Below are 23,324 nucleotides of genomic sequence, written 5' to 3'. Positions count from 1 at the left end.
TTTTTAGGCTTCTTATCTGACATAGACAGGTACTTCTACTAGTATAAAATAAAATGCAAGTCTATTTATTATTTTTTTCAGAATCTTTCTTAATGATGAGCTTTATGGAGAAATTTGTACAAACACCCACAGCAATAAACATGGCTACCAGTTCATTCTCACAGATCTTTCCTTATACCAAGCATATAAAGTCTTTGTTAAGGTATATTTTTTTTGTATTTTTTAAAGTACTGAAATTAACATTGCATAATTCTATCTTATTCCTCCATTTTGAAGTTTTCGTAGTTATCTAAATTTTGTAATTGTATGAAAAAAATATGAAATATAAAAGTCAAATTATAATTACCTGAACAGACAAGGATATTATAGTTTACTTGAATCATTGTGCATAATGTGTACAGAGTTGTGTTTGAACAGTGGCGACTCGTGCATGGGGCTGTGGGACTGCAGCACCCCCAAGTTATTTCTACACAATATTAATGATAGAATTAAAAATAATACGTTTGTTTATTATTATTATTATTATTATTATTATTATTATTATTATTATTATTATTATTATTATTATTATTATTATTTTATTTTTTTCTATGTGTACATTATAAAATCATTAACTTTAATGTCGGTATCTCCAAATGCATATAATAACAAAAATAAAACTTGCTTGGCGCTGTGAAATTCACAGTTACACTTTCTTAATGAAATTCTCTTGTACGCATGCGCGGATTAGACGCTTTAGACAGCCGATGAAAGCCTCTTGAAGAACTGTCGATTAGCGCAGTTCCGTGTCGTGAAATTCGTTGTTTGCTGAGAGTGTGCGCCTGTATAGATATGATAACATTGTTATTGAAAAAAAAAAGTAGGTTTACTTATATTTTTAAAAATTATTATTAAAATCTGCACATAACGTGTTCTTGTACATAAAATATTGTGCTATTTTTTTTTTAAATACGCACACTTTTAGCGTTGCGATTTAAGTCGGTAACAGACGGAAATATATAATATGCAGAAACTGTTTATTTTTATTTATTAAAAGTATTCGGGAATTTAGCAGTGAAGCTAACACGCGGCCAAGGGTAAAAACCAAATATACAATAAATAAATCTTACCATAAAAATAAAGTTACTTTTCCATCTACCTGGCTTTTTGTTTGTTTCTTTAAATGCTATTTATTTTGCAACAACTAAACTTTACAAAAAAAACTGTTTACATTTTTTTCTAGAAGCAAAAAAGCGAAGAAACAGTTTATGTTGAAAATACATTTTAGTTAGAAATCTTTTTAACGTGTATGTTTTAGATATAAAAAAAACTAGCATTTATTTGCCTCCGACAAGGACAATGTTAGAAGTTTTACACTACTTTGAAAAATGGATTTTTTACACAATATTTTTTTATTAAAATGTGTTTGTAAGTAAAAAAAAAAACACAGTTTTTTATAATTGTGCATTTTAAAACTTTACATTGAATTTGTTAGTAGATGGGTCAGATAATACGCATTAAAAAAAGTAATTAGAAATCCTTCTGGACTGAGACAATTTTAATTTTTTTGTTTTTTGGGGAAGAAAGCTACATTAAAATTCGATGTTTTATAATGCTTATATATGACATCCTATTTTCTTATAATAAATCTCAATTTTATGTCGATCTTTACCGGCATGGGAAGGTCAGTAAATAGCCAAGTTTGTTCTTTTTATATAAAAAGCAAGTTGTTAAAAGATTTGTAAATAAAATTTTGTATCTTTAAATATTTTTGTTTGTTTGCTCACTATATAAAAATGTAAGCTTTTTTATTTTGCATTTTATTTACAAATACGTTTTGTTATAAATACATCTTTAAAAATAAATTTTGTAAATAAAACTATTAAATAAAACGCTATTTTCAAATAGTAAACTCCTAAATTAACCCTCGTAGGGAGGCAGGTAAATTTCAAAGTTTTTCTTTTTTGTTTTTATAAAAAATAAGTTATTTTTAAAATGTTTGTTTGCAAAAAAAAAAAAAACGCAAACTTTTATTTAATCTGAAAAGTTTAAAAGGAATAAATATATATATTATTTTTATTCTGTAAAGTGTACATAATTTAAAAAAATCTTTTTAATAAAAAAGTTTTTGCGTATTATCCATTTCTGATTGATTATTTTTCTTTGTTATATAATTGAATATTTATTTGAATGCTTGTTTATTATTTGATTAAATATTTATTTATATATTCGAATTCCTTTACACGATATTAAAAAAATACGTAAAATTTTTGAAGCAGCACCCCCACTAATTTCAGGCACGAGCCACCACTGTGTTTGAAGGCTATGACAATGCAGTCTTGCAGAAAAAGCGGCATTGGATACGAGACAAAATAAACATAATAAATGATGATATTGAAAGATTTCAATAATATTCAATTATTAAGTATTTATTTGCTAGCATAATATGTTGAATCAAGATGGTGTCGTGGTGTTATGTGCTTCGAATTTTCAAGGTATACCTCATCTTCAGAAAGGAAAAAATATATGTACAATCCTTTGATGGATACGCATTTAAACATATCTCTACCACTAGTTAATCCCATATCTTCCATAGTTTGGAGTTTTTCCTTCTGCATCGTAAGCATTGTACATTTTTTCATTCCAAACAGCATTTATACAAAATCAAATAAAGTTTAACAAAAAAACAAAACAAAAAAAAAACACAAAATGCAGCAAACAATGTGAAACAACAGTTAGAATATGTGTACATTTATATATAAGGCTGTGATAACAGAATATTCTTTTTATTGTTTTGACTCTTGAATATATATCTGTTAATATGTTTTTATATAGACTGATTTGGTTCTCGGTTGATTAACTGTGTCTAATTGTGTTGGATATATATTGAGAATGAAAAGAATGAAAAGAATATTCTGTTGTCACAGCTCTTTGTTCAATGTGACTTTACTCCTGGATATGATATACATCGTCACTGTCTCTTGCTGGTTTCTGGAAGGATATGATTTAATGCTAGGGTAAAAAAAAAAAAAAAAATTATTGTAAGATCTATTTAAATTCTGGTTGTTGACCTTTTGCACCAGAAATGCGTCACCACTTATCCTTCTTTGCTCAATTGATGAGTAATTATTCAAAGATCAATGGCTATGATGTGTCCAGTATTGCCTTGAACTGTTAGACTTCTAACAGCCTGTTTCATAGTGCAGCGACTCAAAAGGAAAAAAAGGCCTTCTGATTCCAGGAAACATTACCAGTTGTTGTCAGTGAGCATTCTCTGACAATGGATTGTACGTTAACACCCAGTTAGTATAAATAATAATAATAATAATAATAATAATAATAATAATAATAATAATAATATTCAAATCACATAAAATTTATTGGCAAAAAGAAAACGAAAAGTGCAAACAAGTTATACAAGAGGACAGTTAAAAGATCTGTTCATCAACTTACTATCTGAATGTTTATCATAGATATGACAAAGAATAGTAGAAATAAAATGCCTTCCAGGAAGATGCTTCTGTGTACTTTTATCTGTCAGGTGTTGTCCTCCAGCTGTCAGTTTCAGTTGTCATGTTTCCATTGTTTCGCTATAAAGTTGGCAATTTTCTCAGATATTTTGTACATTCTTAAGCATTTCATTATCCATGCTTCAGGTATTTTTTTTGTCAAGCCATGCTATGGCTATACTTTAAAAAAAAACTTTCTTCAGGATTTTTGGTTCATATATAACAAACAGATCATTTGTTCCTAGTGTTGTTTTTTGGCATCCTTTCTGTATCTCAGAGAGTAGTACATGCCTATCAAGAAAGTGGTAGATCTGTTCACTCAGCTTTAATATTTTCCACATAGTAGACAGGTTATTGGTTTATAGTTGCTTGGTATCTGCTGTCTTTTTTGATTAATGTGATTCTTCTTTTGATCATACACTCCGGTATATCCGTTTCATGTAAGCATATTCTAAAGTTTTTTGTTCGTGTTTCATATAGATTTGTGAATTTTAAACCAAAATCCATGTATTCTATGGTGCTCAAATGCTTTTCAATTTGCCATTTTTCTTTAGTTCCTTTTATGTGTTTTTTTATTCATTAATTTTTATTTCTTTCTTTCAATTTCCTGAAGATCTTTTTTTTATTTTACTCAGACATTCAGCTTTTTTCCATCGTGTTCTTGCCATTTTCCCCCATATGTTGCTCCAAAAGTGTCTTGTTTTTGATGGGTCTTGTTGTTCTGTGTTTGTCCTTGCTCAATTCATGCCTTAATAAAACTGACTTTCATTGTTTTCAAAAATCATATTTTGCTTGTACTTTTCATATTTTTATTTCTATTGCTTGTATTTTTCGCGGTGTTATCATTTTTGTTATTCAAACATCGGAATCAAAATATCTAAGTCATTAACTTTGCAGGTAATTCAATGCAGAGAGACTAACTTCAAACTCTAGTTTAATTCAATGAATTATTATTTTTTTTATTACTTTTATTCACTAGGAGTTTTGACACAGGCTATTATCAAAGATTTCTCTTTGCGAACAATCTGTGGTGTTTTCTGGAGTCTGAGTGACAACAAATCTCCCCCAGATTTCCGATACTCTCCACCTCTTTTGATAACTTTTGCAAATGAATTTGCATTAGCGCAACATCCGTTTATCATTGACTTTTCACTGGCAGTGAACATTAGCCTTCACTGGAATTAGGGTGGCAATAAGCTTCCCCAAGCTCCCAGTCCATTTTCGCACTCATCCAGCTGGTTTTCTATTCTCCTTGACCCTTTGATTATTTGGTTTAGTGCCACTTGTGGTGACTCTACTTTTTTTTTGTTTTTGGTGGTGGGGTATTATCGTTATTATTATATACATATATATCGTATATATAGTATTAATTTGTGCACATTTATAGACACTTTAAGCTTCTCTTAAAATGTGTAAGTTTTATTATTTTCTTTCATAGAAGAGTGCATGGATAGCAGTGATACTTTCTGTCAATGAAGTCATAAATTTACCAAATAAGTAAGGCCACAAAATTTTCTCGATACTTACGCTAACATTCTTCAATATGGTGCTATTAGATCAAGCTGGCTGAAGATACTGGCTTTCTGACCAAAAACACACCAAAGATTAATATTATTGTTTTTTTACCTTTCTCTTTGCAAACTCAATCATGTTCTGTAAAGTCTAAAGTAAAAACAACAATTTTTTTCTAAAAAAAATCAACCAAACTATGAATAAATATTTGAAGATAAAAAGAACTTGAAGCATAAAAACTTTTATCAAGATGACCAGATTCGGCATTAAATAACCTGAAAAGAATTGATATGCCGTAAAATAATCAACCAAACCAAACTTCATGAATAAATATTTGAAGATATAAAGAACTTGAAGCATACAACTTTTACTAAATCAACCAAATTCGGTATTAAATAACTTTAAAAAAAAGAAAAAAAAGGTTTATATGCTGTAAAACTAAACCAACGTTCAATATTTGATTTTATGAATTTGTTTCCCAGTTAATAGGCGGTACTTCTGCTAGTAGTCATAGTAAAGAACGGATTATGTATTTCTGTTTTGTTTTAATCTGACCAAATTTAGCCAAGTCTTAACAGAAGTATTGATGACAATTTGTTTTTTTTTTTTTTTGTTTTTTAAACGAAAATAATCTAATTTTTCTTTTTCCAGTCAATTTGTGGCCAGAAAGACACCTACTCTGGTTCCAATCATGTGTTTCTAATGAGTGATAGCGTCCTTTCGAACATATTATGGATCAAAGCCTCAAACAATCAAAGATCTCCAAAGTTATTCATTAAGAAAATGAGCCCCGAAGGGATTGATATAGGTTGGACAGACCAACAAAATGAAGAAAATAATATTGAAGTAAGTTTTTTTTTTATTAAATCTTTTTTCTTTTTTTTTTCAGATATTGCCATATTATTTCTCCAATTACCATTAAACTATTATAAATAATTTTTCAAAAGAAACAATGTAAATATTTAAAAGTACTGAACATGAAACCTGAAATAATGTTTATAAGTATTAATTATAGGCCAAATAATAAGATAATTGGATATTCACAAGTTGTCATAGCAGCCTTGGTTCACCTTGGTATCGTGAAGGCAAAGTTTTCATTTCTGTCTCATTTGATCAAGTCTGAATGTAATTATATCTAGTATCTTTTTGCACACTTTTTGTTTATATATATGTCTTGCATATACACATACGGGACATTTGAACTTCTTACCCTTTCGGTTATTTCACCAATTAATGTCTGATAACCTTTTCCCATTTTAACTAATATATATATATATATATATATATATATATATATATATATATATATATATATAAAGCCTGAAGAGTCCTAGAGTGGATGAAACGCGGAATATTCAGTGTAGCTTAATCGCCATATATATTTTATAACTAACTAACTAACTATATATATATATATATATATATATATATATATATATATATATATATATATATATATATATTGTTACAAACGGCCACCTCGACATCAAATATTATTTTATTATTCTGTTAGCGATATAGGATAAACATTTGATTGCATGTTCGAATGTGAACGAAGGAAGAGAAAGTGACGTATAGCGGCAGAATAGTTATTACACTGTGATCCGATTTCGGAAACCAAAGCAAAGACAAGCGAAGTATGGAGGAAGAGAAAGAGAGAGTGTAGAAAAGAAAAAAAAAGAGAGAACGAGAGAGTTGAAAAACGTTCAACCGACGTCAACACCTTGTTGGGGACAGGATGGTCTGCTGTGTGATAGACGACCCTGTCCCCATGTGTGTAATGGTGTATGTATTTAATGGTAGAGGAATTGAAAAGACAAAAGGTCGCATAATGAAGACGAAAACATACCGTTATATATCAGCGAAAGAAATGCAATTTATTTACATAAATATACATGAAGAAGCGATAGAAAGAATGAGAGTTCATTGAAAGATGAGTAACGTTACTTGCGATTGGCTGCCTAGTCAGGAAAGAGGTGGTGGCTCATGGCCCCACCGGAGCGGTGTTTGTTACATCTTGACTGCTTGAAGGTCCAGCACAAAAGAGGAAGAAATATGGGGAACAGGAAGTGACGTAGCTAGGTCGCTCTTCTGAGTTAAAGGGCGATAATCGAGTTAGACTGGGAGTTTTCAACTCCCACAACCTCCCACACCCTCCAGTATGGAAATAAGTGACAAGTTACCCAGTCAACACACTTCGTGACCTCATTTGGTTTTCGAGTCCCTTTGGCGCTAAAAAGCAGAACAAAGAAAGAAAACACGATTTTGTCAATTCTATTTTTAGAATCGAGGTGCGAAACAAAGAAAGGGGGAAAAAAATTCTCTCGCGTGCACGCGCAGTTCGACCAAAGTCCGGTCTCATTTTGTTTCTCTGGACCTTTAAGCAATATGTCGCGGTTTCACATTTGGCAACGTCGGAAAAAAAAAAATATCCCGACCGAAAGCGAGCTGGAACGCTTAGCTATGGAAATACCCTAATTAACTCCTCGAAAAAGCTATTTCGGAGCACCGAAAACGGATGCCGATAGGCATGTATTGAAAAAGAAACGGATTGAAAATCTGTGAACTTATTGTTTGAATTTCTTTCTTCCATGCGGAAACCCAATCGAACTGAATGTGTCGCTCGGCATTGAAAAACTGAATTTGTTATTTGAAACTTTCTTCTCTCATAAGAGAATTCATTTGGTCTAACTGTATCACTTACAAATTGTTAAAAGAAAATGGACAAAACAAAACAGAGAGAAAAAAAGAGAATCGTGAGTAATTTTTGTGTCTCTTTTCTGGCGAACTGAAAATTGAATTTTTCCCCTCGTGGTCGTGGAGTCCAACCACGCTGTTACCCTTTGTCTTTTGTTATAGGATTCTACTTCAGGTTGTACGTTAAAAATATCCCCCAACTCCATTAATTTCGAACATATTTGTTTTTCGTTAAATCTTTCTTTCCCCTATCTTTAATAAATTGGGACCGTGAATATCCCCCTAATGCAGAAGATTTGTCCGCCTACGATAAGCGTTTGCATTTCATAAATTCCTTCCCATATCCCTTCCTTTGCTTTTTATTATATTTAATCACCCCGCCCATCCCGTTTATAACAATATACATACAGCGAGAGAGAGAGAGAGAGAGAGAGAGAGAGAGAGAGAGAGAGAGAGAGAGAGAGAGAGAGAGAGAGTGTGTGTGTGTGTGTGTGTGTGTGTGTGTGTGTGTGTGTGTGTGTGTGTGTGTGTGTTATAGACCGGGTCAGTAAAATATATTTAAAGGTGCTGTGCTCGGAGTATTACAGTTATGATAAGCCCGATAGGTGTAATTACCTACTATTATTACTATTTATTTGTAAATGTCGAATGAATAAAAGGATATCGTTTCCGAAACGACCGTACATATAAATTTGAATTTGTTACGATTCCTCCTATGAAAACTTGATTGATAATTTCACAATTATTAATCTCTCACCTTTATATATATATACATATATAAATATATATATATATATATATGAATATATATATATATATATATATATATATATATATATATATATATATATATATATATATATATATATATATAATTAACCAATCAGCTGTCAGCAGACGACACCTTCTACTGAAATCATCAAATTTGAGTAAAACAAAATTTTTAAATCAAACATGAATTATAGCATACTGTGTGAATCTTCTTTTGGAAGATCTTTTGGAAGATTCACATGTGTGAATCTTCCAAAAGAGCCATTATTTTCTATCAAGAAAACAAGCTAAAAAGTGTAACTATATGTGCAGAGTGACTTTGATTTTCGAAACCATTTACATCAGATCTTGGAGACTTTCTCTTTGTAAACAAAAAGAAAATATTCTTGGACTTAATGTGATTTCTATTTGATTCCACTTTTTTTTTTTTTTTTTTTGCTTGTGTGTATGTTTTGTTTTCTCCTTTCCCTTAATATAATCTCTATTCAGTCATATCCTTTTCGCTTAATCGTAATTTTAACCTCGATGTAACTCTTTTGAACGAGGATCGAAACTGGTTAGCTAGCCGTATCATTCTTTTGAATTTTTCATTCATTATGTTTAAAAATAACTAATGCCTACATATATCCATAATAAAATTTCCCGGGTTTAAAAAGATCCAACTGTAAAAGATCGCGAGTTACATGGGCTGAAATGCTGTGGAACTAACCAGATGAGAACAGTAGTCCGAATAATCCAAATAATATGAATTATTAATCCACATCTAAAAAATTCACAAACAAATTGTCCACCTGTCCATTCATCCATTGTTTTGTTTTGTTTTTTTAATTTTTTTTTAGAGATACCAAATACTCAAGAATGGTCAGACTTATGGTGGTATGATTCCGGTTGATATCACAGATTTGCAACTCCGTGATGTAACTCTTGGAGAGCGGCTTACTTTACAACTTATAGCATGTAAGATTTCCCAGAAAGTCACAACTACTGAAAAAGATGAACGACATGGAGACTCTGAAAATACGGAATATCTCAAGAAAGGTGAAAGCAATATTTTGTGAGATATTCTAATTGGTTTTGATAGTTTGTACTATATTTGTGAACAAAAAGTCTGATAAGGCAATACCTTAATACTTATACTTTTATAATACAGTAGAACCCTGGGATACGACACCAATCTGTTCTGGGGTTGGGATCATAAGGTGAAATCGCCGTATGGCAGGGACGAAGCAAAATTTAATGCAGTACATTTTAAAAATTAGTAACAAAATACAGTACAGTATATTATAAACATGTATATAATCAAATAAAATTATAAATAAAACCGTAAGACGGGGAAAATACCGTAACAAGGGACCGAAAAAAACATTGCATTCCACATTGTAAACTGAAAAACCCGTACCCCAAGGCTCTACTGTATCCCTGTACACTTTTGTTGTATACTGGGGGTAGTAGCTATATAATGAACGTATACATGTTTGTCTTGTGTATATATATATATATATATATATATATATATATATATATATATATATATATATATATAAATGAAAATTACAATTGAATTTACCAAAATGATCAAAGATGGTAAAATTAAAGTAAATTATAAATATTAAAGAATTAATATTTATAAAATTATCTCAGCAAGATATAAAAGCTCGATAAAAACCAAATAGGAAATACAGCTTATAATATGAGCAAACAGTTAATAAAACATGTTAAAAAACACTTTGAAATGAGTTAAAAACATATTTAATCTGAAAAGGAAACACTAGATAAATGGATAGTCCTTAATCCGCGGAGTTTCGAAGAAATACTCTCCTTCTCATCAGAGGGTAGGAATTAGAAAAATGCGGGATCGGATTTTGCATGCGGAAGTATTTGATGAAACAACAAGTAAGTCAAAGATCTTACTTGAAAACAAAATAAGTTAAGCAGAGGGAATATGGTAAAGAAAAAGGTGATTACACATGAATGGATAGTCTGGTGGAAGATAAAAAATCCAGTGACGGTAAAATCCAAATGTAAAACTTCAAGAAAGTTAAAAGAATTTCCATTTGTACTAGTAAAATCCAAGGAAATCCCGTAATTGGAAGAAGATGGTCCATAATAATCCAAAGGCAGAAATCCATGGAATAATTCACAAACAAGGAAAAAAATAATAATGCTTGAACACCTCACTCTTAATATAACCCCGCATCTTCTCAGTTGGAAATGGTTTCTGAAATTTCTTAAGGTTGCAGTTACAGATTCTCTGTTGGTGAGAAAATTTTCCACAATAAATGCATGGTGTTTACCTGTCCAAGCCATATCTAAGCATCAAAAATTGCATTAATTAAATATTAGTTATATGCAAAACAAAATGACAGTTCATTAATAACATGAATTTACTTAAACTGGGTGAATAACTGCAACAGCATTGCTATAGTAAGAATTTAAAAAGTGGGACTTTTTTTTTTACCCCATCCTGTAGATATCTGTTGTGGGGTACAAATCACCCCTATTTCAGAACTAAGCGGAATCAATCAATCTTATGAATACCACTGGTTTCAGAGACAAAATGGAGACATTCATACCATGTTTAACCGCATGCTACGAACACGTTCTTCCCATACCACTTTAGTGGCTCCTGTATTCTTTATGATAAATACGTATTATATTTATACACTTTGAACTACTTGTGGTTTCTTTCATTTGTAACCCCTAGCACGTGTCTACAACACTATCATATAAAAATGATAGTCTCATTCAAGTAAAAGTCAGGGGTCACCCAGTACCTTTTCTTCTATACTCTATAATAAATTAATTCGGAATCCCAATCATCCATAAATACATTGCGCACAATATAAACATTACAAATGCACAATGCATTACACTCACACCTAATGCTGATACATATTCAATTCCATGCAACTTTCTAAGGTTTCTCTAAACTCGTTACGTCATGTATCTACATAACCAAAGATCCTTGCCTGGTCTTTTTTTTTTTTTTTTTTTTGTCTCGTATCTTTGTTTATTAAAACCAAACATTCCAATCCTATTTTATTAAATATCCTTCTACACATTTTAACAGTTTTTTATTTCTGGCTTAATTATTGCCACATCTGGGCAGAAGCTGCTAAAAACAGCCTATCCTGCCTTGACAGAGTACAAAATAGACTTTGTGGCTTAGTGGGGGATACCCTTTTCTCTTCCCTGCAACCTCCCTCCTACAGAAGAGATGTTGCGAGCCTGTCTTTATTTTATCGCTATTTCCATGGCAAGTGCTCGTCTGAACTCCAATCTCTGGTCCCTCCCTCGCCAATCTTTCACGATAAATACCCGTCTAGCTGAAACCACTGTCATTAATTTTCCCCCCTCTTCATCTGTGCCTTAATCAAAGCATAGATTCCATAAGCAAAGCTTCTTTCTTAGAAGTGCATGACTGTGAAACTCTCTTCCGTTTGCCTGTTTCCCACCTGACTACAACTTGGATGTCTTCAAGTCCAACATAAACAAATTCCTGATGAACCGCCCCCTTAAGTAAGACACTTTATCAAATCTCCAATACTAACGATTACTACGATACTATCCCATTGATTACTGTACACGCAATAACTCTTATCTCCGAGTGGCTTCCGGCCTTGATAAGTAGTGACCTCCATGTAAAAAAAAAAAAAAATACAATGAATTCCAGCCCTATTTCAAAACATTCTCCCGTTATCAAAGCACTTTGTTATTTCCATAACATTGTCACCAGTTCAAATGTCGGTTACTCACCTCTCTACCAGGGGCATCCAACGTTGCCCGAGTCATAGTATAATACAATGCTGTACCATTAAATAATGACTAAATCTCTCACATGTTAGATTTAGACCCTGCATTTAATTTCATTCAAGTCATCACATAATCTAAAAACACCATCGAATGACTAATAGATTTCGGCTACATCATACCTATTTTTAGCTAAAGAAAAATAACATAAAGTTGGGCAATGGTTAAACAATTCTGTACCTGCACATTTACTTTCCTAAAATAAAAACAACTTCCTTTTTCCCGTTACCTAAATGCTTTGCTTTTCTCTCAATTCAGAAATATTCAATGCTCTATACTTTTAAGCTGTTAAAAACGGGTAAAAGTTATAGCCTGTTGACTTAGAATGAGTGGTTTATGTAAAATTGATTATTAAATACGATTAAATTTGCGCTCATTGTTGTCATTAAATACTAATTCCTGTTAATCGAATGAATACTATAATACTTAGTTCGTTTCACATTATCATAAAAAAAGGTCCATACAAAATTCCAGTCAGATCAGTCCAGCAGTTTCTGAGAAAAAGTGTAACGTACTGACAAAGAGAAATATAATCTATTATATTTAAGGCAAAATGTGTGTTAGTATATGTGTGTGTGTCTGTGTGTGTTTGTATGTCTGCCAAAAACATTGGACACATGCAACGAACACTGAAAATATTGGTATCATAAGTAAATTGATCTCTCGGATAACAAATATCCAAAAATTGGTAAAAACATTAATTCTTTGACTGTCAATTAGACCGTTTCTTTGCAAGGAGGGGGCAGTTTTTCCGTCAACATTTTTGCAAGTAATCTACGCCTAGCGATCTCAGTATATGTTTAAAAGACGTTATTTCAATGGCCCGTGATGTCATAAGGTTGCCGTGGGCAAAACGGCTAACGCTTTTGCTTTTTTCACTTCCTTTTCTTTTTTCACGTTACAGGTTCGAACCTGGCAACTGCGGCTAATTTTTTTTTTTTTTTTTTTGCGCTTGCATAGGTACTCATGGGTATTTATTGTTTTTTTAAGGGGTTGGTTGCTCAATAGCTTTAATATACCACCTCTCAACACCTGGGCAACGCCGGGTACCCATGCTAGTATTGAATAGAACTAATAATAATAATAATAATAATAATAATAATAATAATAATAAATATTCCCTCAAACTCCTTCTTGCCAACTCCTGACTTCAACTGTAATCTTCACCGACCGTCATCACCGTCTCTTTCTCATCTGTCCAAAAAGAAGATTGTCCTATGCTTTCTTCTTTATTCTTTTTCACAGCAGTCACTGTCCTAATATGCAAATTAATGTCATGCATATATTAATAAGCCGTCTATAGAGGACATTTTTTATTTTCTCTTTTCTTCCTTGATTTTCTCATCTGACAGGATAGACAGAGGCGCCGTAACTTGTGTAATAAGTCTCCTGTGCGTCATGAGTAAGTTGCTGGAATCTGTGTTAAATACAGAAGTAATCAACCATCTCAGCAAAAATAACCTCCTTAGTGACACACAATATGGTTTCCGTTCTGCTAGATCTACAGCAGATGTGCTTACAGTTATATCCCATAGGATTAGCGAATCTCTTGACAGAGGCTACCTTTCTAGGGCAATTGCTCTTGACATATCAAAGGCCTTTGATAGAGTATGGCATAAAGGTTTACTTCACAAGATCTCCAGCTATGGTATAGCTGGAAATGTCTTCTCAATTATTAAATCATTTCTCTATGATAGGTTCATAAGAGTAGTGGTTGATGGGCAGAAATCAGAAGCTCTCAGTATTAATGCTGGAGTCCCTCAGGGGTCCATCCTGGGCCCAACTCTCTCCCTGATCTACATTAATGATCTTCCAAATCACATCCTTAAATCATTCATATACATTTATGCTGATGAAACTACTATCTATGGCAGCACATCTAAGACAATAAACGACCAAGTTCTCTCCGATTCTCTCTCCTCTGATCTTGAGCGCATGATACAATGGGGAAAGAGGTGGCTTGTTACTTTTAGTGCATCTAAAACCAAGCTTTTATCTTTACATCATCAACGCGCTGATCTTAATCTGGTATCAATGAATGGCTCTCGTCTTGGGGAGGCCTCATGTTTTGACAAGCTTGTCGGCTTGACCTTTACTCCTGATCTTAAATGGAACACATACATTAAATCCATTGCCAAAGTCGCTGGAAAAATGGTGGGATCTTTCTATCGATCCAGTAGATATCTCACTACTGATGCAATTCTCTATCTATATAAGAGCCAGGTACGTCCAAGGATGGAGTACTGTTGCCACATCTGGGCAAGAGCTGTTAGAAAGAACTCATTCTGCCTTGAGTTCAAAATAGACTTTGTAGCCTCGTAGGGGATGTCCTTTTCTCTTTCCTGCAATCTCTTTCTCACAGAAGAGATGTTGCGAGTTTGTTTCTGCTTTATCGTTATTTTCATGGCAAGTGCTCGGCTGAGCTCCAATCTATGGTCCCCCCCTCGCCAGACTTTCACAAGAAACACTCGTCTAGCAGAAAACACTGTCACTAATTCCCCCCACTCTTTATCTGTGCCTAAACCTAAACGTAGATTCCATGAACAAAGCTTCTTTCTTAGAACTGCACGCCTATGGAATTGGCTTCCGTTTTCCTGCTTTCCGGCTGACTACAATATGGTTGTGTTCAAGTCTAACATAAACAAGTTTTTGGTGAGCCGCTCCATATAAGTTAACAATTTTACCGAATTTCCATTACTAACGATTACAATATTGTCCAATTTCTACTGTACACTCCTTAACCCTTATCCTCGAGTGGCCTCTTGGCCTTGATAAGTGGTGATGCCTATGTAAAACAAAATGTCACGTTTTGCATTACTTTTGTCACAAATATAGACTGCGTTTCTCTTTGTTTGTCATTTCCAATCATCTTAAAAATAAACATTAATTTTTTTTTTTCTATGAGCTTACCTACTGCCCTTCCTTCCATTTCTTTCCCTTAATTACTGATGGGCATGTGAAAATGCATAACATTCTCTTTTCTTTTTGTGTCTTCTCTCCTTTTTTTTTTTTTTTTTTGTTGTATTTCTCTCTACTCATATCCATGGTATTGCTTTCAAAATAACACGAAATCTTTCCGTGCCCATTATCTTCTTTCCTCTGTATTTTATCGCTACTCTTTTTCTGCTTACTCCTACCTTTGTCGCTGATGTTTATGCCATTTTTCTGCCCCCAACCCCACCCGAATTAAAATTACAAATAAAATCTTCACTCATTTTTGAGAAAATCTTTTGATATTGAAAACGAAATATTAAAGATGTCATCATATGAATTGAAATTTACTTTTATGGAGATCGCTCCAGACAAGGCGTGTAGCCACTTGATGTAAAGAGCTAACCAATACGAAAGATGATTGTCGTAAACACAGGAGATGCCTATTAACATTAGTCTTGAAAAGACAAAGGCTATAATTAGGAGGAAAACAGTCAGCAGGAAGAAAGTTCCACAAACCTGCGGTTCTTGGAAACAAGCTACTGGAATAGGAAGCGGTATTACAATGAGGTATCAAAACAGCGACTTGATGGAGACCACTTGAGCAACAATCAAATGAGGTGGGAAAATAGAAACACGGAATAAATCAATATAATATATAACTCTTATCCCTGAGTGGCTTCCGGGCCTTGATAAGTGGTGACCACTGTGTAAAAAAAAAAAAAAAAAATCTTATCAAGAACTCACAGATATTTACCAGCCCAAATATGGCAACAATATTTCATACACGATAGATTTATAGCGATAGAGAATAACCTCAGGAGTGAGAATGTGTTTAGGACGATAGAGAGAACCGACTTTCCAAAACAGCAATGGATCTTATATATAAACTCCAAGAAAGATTTGCTGAGAAAAAAAAAAGACCAAGAAGTTGCAGAGTCATTGTAATTTATTTATTTATTTATTTATTTTTTTTTTTTTTTGCCTATCTGCTTTTACAATTCATCTTTTTACTTGTTATATTTCTCTTTCACAGATATAAAGACCTATGAAAACTGTGAAGCAGGAACACAACTCGTTATTCATTTTACAGACTTGCCTCAACCTCCTTCCAAAGTTTGGTGCGAAAAGGTTACAGGTCATTCAGCCCTCATCGTGTGGAAGAAAGGTAAGACTATGAAAATAAATAAATCATGCCATTAAATGGTTTGGAATTGGAGATTTTAAAACCAAGTTTGAAGTTATTCAAATTTTTTGTTTAATCCACTTTCCGTTATTTAATGTTTTGTTAGAATTTTTGAGACGAGAATTTATTTACATGATTTATAGTTTGTAAAGTAAAAAGGAACTAACTGGAGAAAATTAATTGAATAGGTGGTCCAATTTGCTGTTGCCAGACTCTAACCAATTAAGGTTAAATATTTGGTCCAGTTTGTGGTTCCTAGAGTATCACCAATGAAGTTATTATTGACATTATTTATAGTTTGTTAAATAAAGAAGAACCAACTGGGGCAAATTAATTAAATAAGTGGCCCAATTTGCGGTTCTCAGACAGTAATGAATTAAGATTGATTAGATGGTCTAGTTTGTAGTTCCTAGAGTATCACCAATGGACCTTAAATAATTAGCATGGTTTGGGGTTCATAATTAAAGATAAATAAGTGGTCCAGCTTGTGATTTTCAGAGTTTCAATAATTAAATTGAATAGGTGGTCCAGTTTGAAGGCGCTAGATTGCCAAAAATTAAGATTAAATAAATGGTTCTCTTTGTGGTTTAAGGGTATCATGAGTTCACCCTTAACACCCAATGAAGACCTTAGGATAAAGTGTCTGAAACTATTAAGTGGCAATAAAAACCAGAATAAAGACATGAACTCTGACTATAAATTAAATTGATATCCTTGTTTTAATGATAAAAATCCTCTACTTTTTAACACACGTTCCTCAAGTTCGGCAGAAAGATTCACAAGTTCAACGAGATATACCTGAAGAAGGTCGGAGGTTACATCGATCGAAACCTTGCGAAAATAACACTCAAGATTAGAGCAATAGTCCAAATAATGTGAAGACTTTTGTTATTAAGCTATTACGTCTGAATGAGCGAGGAAGGCCCAACGTTACTTTATTATATAGATTATTGTTTTTAACGAGACTGTATTTTGCATAACTCTGCGTAATTCCTTAACTGTTTCTACATTTTTATGAAAAAGAAAAATTGTTTTTTCATATTCACAGATGAAAAGTTGAAAGATTATTTCATCCATCCTGAAAGTTATGTTGTTAGCTGGTGGCCTTCAAACAAAAAAGACAGAAATGTCCGAATTGATCATACAACAGGTAAGCTTGACATTACTTCCCGTTGATATTAAGTTGTCTTTCCTTTATTTTATCAATGAGACGCCGTCTATCAAGGCCAAAAGCCACTCGGGATAAGGGGTAATGAAGTGGCTGGGTTGTTAGTTGAAGCATGAAGAATATTGTCAAATGATTGAAAATAGTAAATGGAATAAACAAAGTTGAGTTAACACGCCTAATACGTCCGGAGCCTAACATATAGATGGTGTCACTAATAAAAAATCTGGACACTTTTGCATGTCAGTGACATATTAACAACAGAGATAAGTTATCGACCCCTGTTCTTCGAAAGAGAACTGACGTCTAGCGGCCATTATGTGAACCTCAAATATAAACAAGTGTTTACGATAACGCAAAAAATATATAATAACAAAATAAATAGCAAAAATATATGAAAATCGAAACATTTATTGTATAAAAAAAAATGTATCAAAATATAATTTTAATGAATTAATATAATTTTTTTTTCAATGAGTGATTCATAACTGAAAATGAAATAATAAATATAAAAACATGAAACATAGCTTGTTTTTAGAATTTTTATTTATTTTTTTACATTAAAGTTGTATAAAAATGTAGCAAAATATAATTTTAATGTATTAATATATATTTTTTTCAATGAGTGATTCATAACTGAAAATGAAATAATAAATATGAAAAAAACATGAAACATAAATTATTTTTAGAATTTTTTTACGGTAAGGTTGTATAAAAATGTAACAAAATATTAAAAAAAAACATTTATAGAGGTTTAAGAATATTTTCTTTTTGTACAGAAAGATTGTATAAAAATGTAGCAAAATATAATTTTAGTTTGCACGACTTTTACAAAAAGAAGAGTTATTGACCCCTGTTCTTTGGCTGACAAATGACAACGAGAAATGGAGCACTTTGCTCTAGTTATGTTTATGTCTATAACCAGCACTTAGCTAGATATTCCACCAGACTAAATGAATTCTTATCCTGAAATCCGATAAGATCAATAAGAATACCATAACATAGCGAGCTAGTCAATTGGGAAGAAGAAAATTAATGTTCTTCACTTCTTTACTAAGTTAATGCTTGATAGGTAAAGGAGGACTGAACACCCAGATATCTGTTTATCTATAATATAAAGGGCAGTTGTCTCTCTTTTTTTATTATTATTTTACTTTTGTTAGTTTAAAGAGATCAAGGGGCTCCTTCCTGGTGCTAACACTTGATTCTATTATAATTTAAATTTATATCCGAGGGCTCTTTTAAGAATAGACACTGTTCCCTTTATGGCAGCTATCTGTATTTCCTTACCGCTTGGTTTTCCAGGGATTGCTTCTAAGTATTTTTGAAGGTTCTTTTTCATTAGGCCAGTTGCTCCTGTCACAACTGGTATGGTGTTTATTTCTTTCAGAGACCATGTTGCTTTTAGATCATTTTTAAGGTCCTGATATTTTGTTATCTTTTCCCGTTCTGCTCTATTAAGACCAAAGTCGTTTGGAACTGTGACATCGATAATGAGTGCAGTCCTTTCGGGCTTGTTCCATATTACTATATCTGGCTTGATGGCCTTGTCTTTTATGTGTCTGCCTGCCTGTATGTCTTTGTCGTAGAACACTGTCACTTATCCATTTGATGTTATCGGTGGTGGATCATGTTCCCAGATGTTCGACGACCTATCTAGTTGCATCTCTCCACAGATCTTCCATGTAAATGTCTGTATGTCCAGCTAAAAGTCAAAAACTACAAAACAAATACACACAAAATTGATATTTTCTTTATCAACACTGATAATAAGAAATTATTCATTATCTGACCCTAAACTGGCACAAATTTCGCCAGGAGAAGCGAGGAGGTCGATTTTCTAGCCAAATTATGTATCAGCCAAAGGGAAGTAACTGTTTTTATTAAAGAGTTATGTCGACTCATTTCTCGAGATATCTATAAAAACGAGTTGCCTGTATGTATATTCAGAGAGAGGAATGGGCTGACTGAAGAGAAAAGAGAGGATGGGGAGAGGGAGGGGGAACCAGAAAAGGAGGAAAGAGTGAAAGAGTGAGGGATGGATAGTTTTAATAGAAATATATTACACTTTTTTCTGGGCAATGTCGGGTAGCCCTGCTAATCTTATATGGAGAGCATGTTACCTCCAGAAAGGGGCCTCTTGATTTCTGAAACTTTACACTGAAGTAAAATGAAAAAGAAAATGAGTAAATAACTGCTATTATATATTTGTCAAAGACTACCTAACAGGTTTACAGTAACTGCAATCAGATATACCCAGGCGACGCCGGATTGAGTAAGCTAATATCTATATATTAATACTGATTATAAATTATTCTATCGGAAGATCCTATTTATTAAAAAGGAAGATAGCTGATAACATACTACAAACATTAAATTAATATATAGATACGCTAATTTAATGTTTATAGTATGTTACCACCTTCTATCCTCCTTTTTAATAAATAGGATCTCCCGATCATCGAAGGCTCAATTAAAAAAAAACTTTAAATAAAAAAAAATGATGTCACTTTTGAGCTGTACATGAAACTAAAATATACTTTCCTGATCTTCTGGCTATGATCTAAGGGTAGTATCTGTTCTGTCTAAAGATGCTATAATGATATTGTGGGTTTTCGTTCACGTCAGGCATCCATACAATGGAAATATGTCACAGATTCCTATAAGGATATTGGAGATAAACCGTAATAACGAGACATATTCTGATGCTACATTAACCAGATTACTTAGATAAATACTGTTACAGTTTTAACAAAAGGACTACAATTATATCGCCAGGTCTCCATTTACACTGAACATCCACAATATATTACATATGAAAGATGCCGCTGTGGAATTTCCTATGGTCCAGCTAGTATCAATAAACAAATTAAGCTTTGTTGATTTTATCAATATCAGTAAATTTATTTGTTGTATTTTAATTGAAATGTAATGAAGTTTAATTGGATTACTTTAATTGAACCGATAATACCTGATGTAGTATTGATCAAACTATGCTAACTTTTTAGAGTAATTAAACGTTGGATTACTTAATGGAAAGAGTTCTTGATGAGCCGTTCCCCTTAAGTAATCCAATTTACCAAATTTATGCTAATAACAAATATTATGATATCGTCCCATTGACTACTACTGTTCACTCTTTAACCCTTATCCTAGAGTGGCCTCTGGGCCTTGATAAATGGTGACTCCTATGTAAAAAAAAAAAATAAAGATAAAAATAAACAACATGCAACAAAACCTGCATTTTTTTTTTGTTGAAGTGCAGGGGGTCACAAGTGTTGGGATATTCACTAAGAGGGCCACGAGTCATCAAAGGTTGAGAAACACTGGTCTCTCCATGCAAAAATATATCAATCAGTGTGTGTGTGTGTGTGTGTATGTGTGTGTGTGTGTGTGTGTGTGTGTGTGTGTGTGTGTGTGTGTGTGTGTGTGTGTGTATGCTTGCCTTTTTCTATTCAGCATATATACGTGAACTTGTATATAAGTGAGTTTAATAAGCAGTGTGTGTATGCTGTCATTATGTGTTCAGTAATCTGTAAATGTTTCTTATTGCATGTGACTTTGGTCTGATGTGTTGTTTTGTTTTGTTGTTTTTTTTAATGAGACCTTAAAGAAACTGGAAAAAATGGGAGAGGATGAGAGTAAGTGCTGGTGTATTGGGTTTTTATATTATGTGCGAAATATTAAAACACGCGTTTCTGATTAGCTGAAAGATGTTGTTGATTGAGATCTTGTCCAATAGAGAGTCGATACCTCATTCGCTGGTTGCTGCTGTTGTGTAGAACTTTCGATTACTACTGCTGTTATTAATGAATTTTGCTATTTGTTATAATTTTACAGAAGACCATTTTGTGCTCTCAAATCTGCAGCATGATACGTCTTACATGGTTCAGGTGGAAGGCAAAATATTAAAAGAATACAACGAAATGAAGTCGGGTTAGTAATTATTTTTGTTTAGCAATCTTTTTATTTTACAAAATCCTGTTTTCGACAAAATGACATGCCAAGAACCACACTGTCTACCAAGCTCTAGCCTCTGTTCCATCACCATAATGTTGCCCCCACCTCTACGTATTTGCTTTAAAAGTGCTTCAATGGAATGTACTCTGATGAATTGGCTGCACTAAACATGTACCCACTCAATATAAATACTTCCGACCAACCCGACTAACAGCAAAATTCCACCCCTTTCATGTAGAAGTCCTTAGATACTGAAAAACTTTTTATTCTAATAACTTGTACATGTTTAGTCATACATATTTTTTCACCATTTGAGGGATTCTTTATCGGAGGTTTCTCACTGCTTAGCAATAGTTTGTATGGACATTTATAAGATGGACAGTTGTGTTATAGGTTACGTTAGTTTTTTTTTTTTGTTTTTTTTTGTTTTGTTTTTTGTTTACACACTTTCATTCCAAACAATGCATATCACCATTTAGGCATAACGGGCTGCTAATTGGGACCATACTTATAAAAGATTAAGATGTTGGTTTATGTTACATTTTACCTTCTGCATATCAGTACAGTTTGGGAAGCAGGCAGCAAGAAGGGAATTCCAAAGTCTAGCTGTTCTAGGGAAGAAGCTTTTAGAGTAGAAAGCTTTCTGACATTTAGGGACCTTAACAGTGAAGGGGTGTGATTTTTCTGCTAAGCAGGTTTGTCAGGATATATACGTCGAGAGGGGCACAAGTGCAATGAGTTCATCAGAGAACATTCTATTAAAATATTTGTAAAAAAGGCACAAGGGTGCAACATTACAGCAATAAGACAAGGGTTTGAGCCTAGTTGTCAAAGTGAGGCCTATTAGATAGAAGACCCTTTTTTGGATCCTATACAAGAGGGAGAGACTAGGGTTAGATGCACCAGCCAAGATGTGGTAACAATACTCCATGCATGGGCGAATGGTGGCCTTGTAGAGGTACAGAATACTCTCAGATGTGAGTAGTTTTCTAGCACGATAGAGGAAGCCCACTTTCTTTGCAGCAGCTTTTGCAATGTCCTCAATGTATTTGTTCCAGTTCATATTTCCTGTGAATGTTAAGCCGAGGAGTTTGAAGGAAGAATTCTCAGTTAGGGAGTTATTTGTCATGGATATTGGTGGTTGGAGAGGCTTCTTGTAATTGTTAAAGGAGAGCAGCTTAGTCTTACTAGCATTAAATGTTACCTTCCATTTACTTCCCCAGTCAACTACAGTCTGGAGATCATTTTCTAAGGATTCAGCCATTGTCTTTGATTTATGTCCATCCGTCCATCCCTTGTGCATGTTCTAGAGCGTTATATCATCAGCAAATATACCCATCTCTGATACAATATTACTGGAGAGGTCATTGATGAATATCAGGAATAATAGTGGTCCAAGGATCGACCCCTGAAGCATTCTCGCATTAATGCTTTGCTGCTTGGACGAACGTCCATCAATGACAACCTGGACGGTCCTATTGTCTAAGAAGGATCTAATTATATTTAGTTCAGCTATACTGTATGATTTAATTTTCATTTTCATGCCAGATTTTGTCCAAAAGTCTTGGATATATCGAGGGCTACAGCTCTGGCTTCACCCGCCTTATTCCATGCATGGTATATGCATTCAGAGATGACTGTTACAAATTATGCAGTAGAATGACATTGCCTTAATCCGTACTGTTTATCAGAAAGAAGATTAGCTTTTGCAAAGTGGTGGACTAGTGCTTGATTGATTAGCGTCTCAAAGATTTTAGCGAAGAGGGGGAGGAAACTGATAATTGAGATAATTAAGAGGGCCAGT

At 33.2% G+C, this 23,324-nt stretch overlaps 1 protein-coding gene across 5 annotated transcripts in view; it reads left to right on the top strand.

The window, feature by feature from the left end:
• LOC145243404 (uncharacterized) overlaps positions 1–23,324 on the top strand; it is a 302,808-nt gene that overhangs the window by 181,503 nt on the left and 97,981 nt on the right. For all 5 annotated transcript variants that reach the window (XM_080106260.1, XM_080106258.1, XM_080106259.1 and 2 more), the window contains 6 exons: positions 82–202; positions 5,652–5,846; positions 9,308–9,506; positions 16,246–16,377; positions 17,444–17,545; positions 21,401–21,496. In XM_080106260.1, coding sequence (XP_079962386.1) covers positions 82–202; positions 5,652–5,846; positions 9,308–9,506; positions 16,246–16,377; positions 17,444–17,545; positions 21,401–21,496 — 845 coding nt within the window. The remainder of the gene's footprint in view (positions 1–81; positions 203–5,651; positions 5,847–9,307; positions 9,507–16,245; positions 16,378–17,443; positions 17,546–21,400; positions 21,497–23,324) is intronic.

Source organism: Euprymna scolopes, chromosome 22, assembly GCF_053919585.1.
Source record: "Euprymna scolopes isolate OS-2025 chromosome 22, ASM5391958v1, whole genome shotgun sequence".
In the NCBI taxonomy this organism is placed as follows: domain Eukaryota; kingdom Metazoa; phylum Mollusca; class Cephalopoda; order Sepiida; family Sepiolidae; genus Euprymna; species Euprymna scolopes.
This window is presented reverse-complemented; position numbering and strand designations above follow the sequence as displayed.